Below are 6,000 nucleotides of genomic sequence, written 5' to 3' on the forward strand. Positions count from 1 at the left end.
CTGTGAGTCAGAAAAGAGGATCCAAGTCCCCTGAGAAGTGGAACTGCCCCTCTGGGTGGGGCAGAAGGGCGCAGGTGAATTCTGCATGGGGTGGAGCTGTGGTTGAAGGCAAAGCGCAGGCTCACTCAGCACCCCACTTGCAAGGGTCCACTGGGTGGGGCAGAGATGGTGCCTCTGTGACCCTGCTCTGCTGCCTGGGACTGGTGTGGCCCATGATCCTTTTTTAGCCACTGTCACTAAGAAAGGAAACTCTGTGGCTTTGCAGTTGGCCATCGGGTGGGATCCTCCCTTATCTTTCAGGGTAACACAGGGCTTCTCCCCTCACTGTCTACCTGAGAACACCAAGAGCAGGTTCAGGCCATGGGATCAAAGCACGCATCTTCCTAGAGCTGTCAGGGTTGTGGGAGTCTGGTGGTCGCATCTGTGTCCAGCCCTTTTCTGGTAATGTCCCAGATGCCAATCCCCTGGTACTCGGATCTTAAGTCTACGAAGACAGTCTCCTAGCATGCAGGTAAGATGAATGTCTTTGGTGATGAAGGTGAGCACAGGCAGGTACATTAGCACCACATGGGTTCGTGGGCTCGTGATCATGGCCTTACTAAAAGAAAATGCTAAAATGCCGCCTCCCAAGCTGCCCTCCTGAGCCACCTCCTCCCCCATGCCAGTTCCTCCTGCCGACTCCCCCATGGCAGCAAATGGCAATCCTGCCAGTCCAGCACCTCAGGCTGAAAACTCTGGGGTCATCCGCACACTCCTCTGCACCCCATGTCTGGCCTTGCAGTGCCCTGTGACTCCCCCTCAATACAAATCAGCGCCTGCTCACTTCTCCCACCTGTTCTGCTGCACCACGTCCCAGCACCTGCCTCCCCGCCTCCCCCACTCTTTCTCAGGACAGCAGCCCGAGTTGGAGTCAGGCCAAATCACTTCTCTGCTCAGAGCCCTCTCTGAATAAGAGCCCAAATGTGACCACAACCTGCCTCTCTCCCTTCCTGACCAACACTCTCCACACCAGCCACTACACCTCCTCACACCCCAAATCCACCAGGCACACGCCAGCCTCAGTGCCTTTGCACCTGCTCTTCCACGGCCTAGAATCGACTTCCCCAGGCACCCAATGGCTTGATCCCCACTTTCCTTCAGTTCTCTATTCAAAGGTCACTTGTCCTTGATCACCCTGTCTAAATGCAAAACCCCTCCACTGCTCCTGCAAGGTGGAGCCCCTTTCTTTGCTTACTTATTTTTTTCTTTTGAACATGTATCACTCTCTAATATATTTTGCTACTTGTTTATCTTGTTTACTATTGGATTTCTCCCAACCAGAATATAAGAATCATGAGGACAGGATGTTCTCGGTCTCTTGTTCACCGTTGTGCCACCATCACCTAAACATGTGGTAGGCACTATGCAGATATTTGATGGAATAAATGTAAAACCAAAATGTTGATAGTACAGCCACTAAGCATCAAAGATCACCTGACTACTCGGGAACACAATCTGCTGCTGCAGTGGCGACCTGGTTGACTCAGACATCACAAAGCCTGAAGCTATACAAACAATGACAAAAAAAAGTCCAGGAGCCTCAAACTGCCAATAAGGAAATTCAACATGCTTACGTTTTAAAGCATAAACCTTCCTAGGTGTGAGAGATGTAAATAAAGGGTAACCCTGAACCACGTTAGGTATCGCACAGAGGGGATTTAAATGAAAGATGGGCCCACCGGAAAACACAAGAACGGAACACCTTGGTAACCCGGTGACAGTATCCCCAGGAAACAGCTAGCTCCCTCCCCTAGGGCCGGGGGACAAGAAAGGGAGAGGGGGCATATCCAATCCAGACGGAGAAGAAGGTCGGGTGGGAGAGCGGGAGTGCAAGGAAAGGGGCTAGAGGACAGAAGCTGGGCAAGTCCTGAGGTCAGCCTGGTCCGACCTCACCCAAACAGAAGGCCAGGAGAGTGTGCTAGTGAGCACTTTGCCTCCACCCCAGGCAGGGTTGACATATCCCTGCAGATGTGGCACTGTGACACAAGGCCCAGGGATGTCCTCCAAGCACCACTCCACAGTGTGTGTGCAGAGAGAGAAAAAGCACATTCACCCCCACTGCAATAGTCAAGGGACGAAGAAAAGGGCTCAGCATCCCTTTAATTGCTAGCAGATTCAAAGCTGCAAGCGGGGCCAAGGCTCCCCCACCCTCCAAGGGTGTGCAGTCAGACACTTCCAAGAGTCACCAGCCCACTGCCAACAGAAGCTCAGAAATCCAGATCGCCTCACAAATCTCTTAAGTGGAACTAGAGAATGCAAATGTAACTCATCCCAGAAACAGTTCAATACATGTACACTGGGGAATCTGATAGGGAATTACGCAGAGAGGAGCTGGCATTGCAGCACAGCAGAGCACACACACCTGGCTGCCTTTTGTGTTGATAGTTTGTATATCCAGACAATCTTTTTATGCAAATAATAAATCTGCATGGAAATAAGGTGCAATCTGCTCTTACATTACTGGGATATATTTTACTTGGTGAACAATTTCCCTGGACTTAAAACGATCGAAGAAAGGGAGAGGACTTTCCTGGCGCTGTACAACAAAACCTAGGTGTGCCGGGCAGGGACCGGCCAACCGTCCCTCAGAAAACCAAGGACTAGAAAGGAGGCAGGGCTTATGGTCCCGGCTCTGGTCCCAGGCTCCCCTCTTCACCCTCTCCAGGGGGTGCCAGACTGTCCCCAGCAGAGGCAGCAGCTCCAGCAGTTCCATGGTGTGCTGTTAGAATGCCCTTTACACCCAGCCGCTGGGCCTCACACTCACCACCCACCCGCCCTGCCACCATCACTCTGAGCCCTATTTCTGATTTGTGTTCCCCTTGAGGTACTTGGAGGTAGCTATCACATCCCTTCTGAGTCTTTTCTCCACGGTAATCTCTCGCGTCTTTAACTTTTCTTCACTCTTTGGAGACACTCTTGCGTGTCCACACACCTTGTGACCGTATAACGGACCCAGCACAACTCAGGGGAGAGCAAAAGAGGCGGAGTCAGGGTGTGTGAGGGGCAAGTGGAGTTCCTCACACGCCCCTCCCTCCTGCTCCAGGTGAGCTACTTCCACCTGCGTGGATGCGAAACCACACCCTCTTTCCACGTCTGGCCCAACCCCTGCCAAAAGCGGCTGATGCGATGGTAATGACCACAACTGGCATTTGGAGAACTTGCTCTTGTTAGACCCTCTACCATGCCTTTCAGTCCTCACAAACGTCAGAGGCCACAGGTACAAAGCTACAGGTGGGGAGCCCCACGGGGAGCCTGCTGCAACCCGCCTGCCTGGGGTCACGGAGCTCAGACGCCTGACCACAGTGAGGCTCAAGGACTCCAGTGTGTTCAAGCCTCGTTCCAGGAAAGGTCATTGAATAAACTGCTGTTCCTTCACGATGCTTTCCTGATTTGGGCATTCATTTGTTAAATTTAAAATATCATAACAAACAGCAAATCCAAAGAAAACTGCTTCGATGCTTGAAATAACACCCAACTGTCTGGAGAACAGCTATAAATGTGAGGCTCTGGGGAGCAGAGGGAAGCCTGAAGGGCGGGCCTTCTCGCTCAGGGCCCCAACTGGCTGGCTGCGGGAGCCCTTCCAAAGGATGTGTCATGAGAACCGAGCTAATTATCCACGTAATTCACACACTGGGGCTGGGGCCATTGCCAGGGAAAAGCAGAGGTTATCTCAAGACCGCAGCCAGACAGCAGGCTGGGGAGACTCGGACGGGCCACCCTCTGCTTCAGTAACTTGGCCCCCGGCTTTCAGGAGGTCTCCGCTTAGAGCAGGATTGAAGGAAGGCTGCTGGGCCACTGTCCCCATGCTCCGAGCTACAGGTGGTCACACATGTCCGGCGGGGGGGACAGGGGTGCTGCTCGGAAGTCCTCCAGTCTTCCCGCCCCTCCTACTCTCCTGGCCCTCCCAGGCGGCCCCCCTACCCGGCCTGCTCCCTCCACCCCGCATTCTTCCCGTCTCAACTCCAGGCCCTCTCTCTTGCGTGCTCCCCGCTTCCACCCCCTCAGCTTGGCCTCCAAAAGAAAGCTCGGGCAGAGCCATAGGAAAAGGGAAGCCACCGCGGTTTCTGAAAACAAGAATTCCCGCGAGCCAGGACGGTCACAAGGCCGGGGAGGAGGCGGCGCAGCTGATCAAACTCGAATGGGGACCGGCCCTGGCGGGGGTGCGGGGGGGCCCTGGCTGTCCGCGGCAGCCGCGGGCGGGGCGGCCCCTCCGAGAAGGGACGGAAGGGCTGCGTGGCACCTCGCGCTCGGAGACCAGGGGCGCGCCCTCCGCGGGGAGAACTCAGGGGCGGCTGCCAGACCCGACGCGACCCCCGGCTAGGACCCTGCAGTCAACTGCTCCCAGACCTTTCCCAGTGCGCCCGCCCGCCGGCCCTCGGGAGGTACCGGGTAGGGGCTAGGGCCGGGCTGACCCTGAGAGCCGCTCAGCCCCTGGCGCCCCCGCCCTCCTCGGAAGTGACTCGTCCTCGGGGAGAGTCCGGCGCCCGCCCTGCCGGCCTCGGCCCCTTTCCCGCCCCATTTGGCTCCTCCGCCGGGGGCGCCCCCAGGCTGGGCAGGCCGGCTCCCAGTCCCCCTAACCCCGCCGCTCGGGCACCCCTCGTCTGCGGGCGCGGGGTCCAAGTGTGCCCTGTCCAGGGTGGGCAGGAGGGAGAAGTCGCAATCTCGGTTGAAGTCTCTCCCTGCCTCCTTCGTGCAGTTCAAGGTAGCCTCGGCCCCGCGCCCCTCCCGCGTCCCCGGCCCCGCACCTTGCCGCAGCGGCCCCCGCGCCAGCTCCGACCGGTCCTCGGGGAAGGCGTCGCGCAGGCGCTGCCACAGGCGACCCAGGTCCGCGAGGCTGCGATGCAGGTAGAGCACGCTGCGGTCCGACCACTCCGTGCGGATCTCGAAGAACTCCTCCTCGTCGCCGCGCCGGCTGACGATGAGCCTGCGGATGCCGTTCACCCAGCAGCCACGCACGAACATGTTCACGAGCGACGTGCCCTCAAACACCGCCGAGGCCATGTCACACGCATGCCCCCGCCAAGGGCGCCCCGGCCCCGCCGCCCGCCCGCCCGCAGGAGGCGCGCCCCGGCCGGGGTCGTCCCGGGTACGTCCGTGGCCGGGGTAGTGCGGGGCGCGTCCGGGGCAGGAGTCGTCCGCGGTGCGTCCGGGGCCAGGGTCGTCCGGGGTCGGCCCGGCACTCCAGGAGGCTGCGTGCGGCCCGCGTTCCGGGCGGCGCGGCGGCGAGTGGCTCGGGCCGGCCGGGCGCGGCTTTATAAGGCGCTTCCCATCGCGGGCGGCGCGGTAGTCGACGTCGAGGCCAGGCCGCGTCCGCCTCCCGCCCGCCTCCCGCGGAACGGGCGCCGCGGGCCGCCCTGGAAAGGAAGAGGTCTGGCTGGCCGCGCCCCCGCCGCCTCCGCAGAGACCGCGCTGCTGCGGCCACGGGAACCCCCGGAGCCGAGAGCGGGGCCGAGCCCCGAGCGCCCGCCCCGCCTCGCGCCCCCCGCGCCTCCTCCCTCGCGGCCCCGGAGCCGCAGGTCGGTGACTGGACCAGCCGGGAAGGGAGGCGGGGCGGGCCCTGCCTGCCAGGCGCTCGGCGCAGACTTTTTTCTCTTTCCGTTTCGCGATCCTCGGGACCTTCCAGGGCTGGGAGCTGCGCGCCCCACCCGGCCCGCGAGGGGATGGCAACTACCGGGGGTCCGGAGGCGGGGCTGCGAGTGTCGGGGCGGGGGGCGCGGGCCCGGCCGAGCGCCGCCCAGACCAGGGCCCAGGCCAGGCCGGCCCGCCCCGGGTCCCCTCCGTGCCCCGCGTCCCCTCCGTGCCCCGCGTCCCCTCCGTGCCCCGCGTCCTTGCCCTCGCGTCCCCGCCCCGCGTCCTCCCGCGCATTCCGGTCATGCCTCAGCCGCCCCAAGGCCCGGGACGCGGCCGGACAGACCGCGGGGCAGCCCTCGGAGAAGTCGGAAGAGGGGAGAAAACAGCGAG

At 60.7% G+C, this 6,000-nt stretch overlaps 1 protein-coding gene across 1 annotated transcript in view; it reads right to left on the reverse strand.

The window, feature by feature from the left end:
- The window catches only part of PXDC1 (PX domain containing 1), a 30,069-nt gene extending 24,649 nt beyond the window's left edge, over positions 1-5,420 (reverse strand). Inside the window, exon 1 of the mRNA XM_007973818.3 lies at positions 4,785-5,420. Coding sequence (XP_007972009.1) covers positions 4,785-5,040 — 256 coding nt within the window. The 5' untranslated portion in view covers positions 5,041-5,420. The remainder of the gene's footprint in view (positions 1-4,784) is intronic.
- Positions 5,421-6,000: the final 580 nt, after the last annotated feature.

This window comes from Chlorocebus sabaeus, chromosome 17 (assembly GCF_047675955.1).
Source record: "Chlorocebus sabaeus isolate Y175 chromosome 17, mChlSab1.0.hap1, whole genome shotgun sequence".
Taxonomy (NCBI): Eukaryota; Metazoa; Chordata; class Mammalia; order Primates; family Cercopithecidae; genus Chlorocebus; species Chlorocebus sabaeus.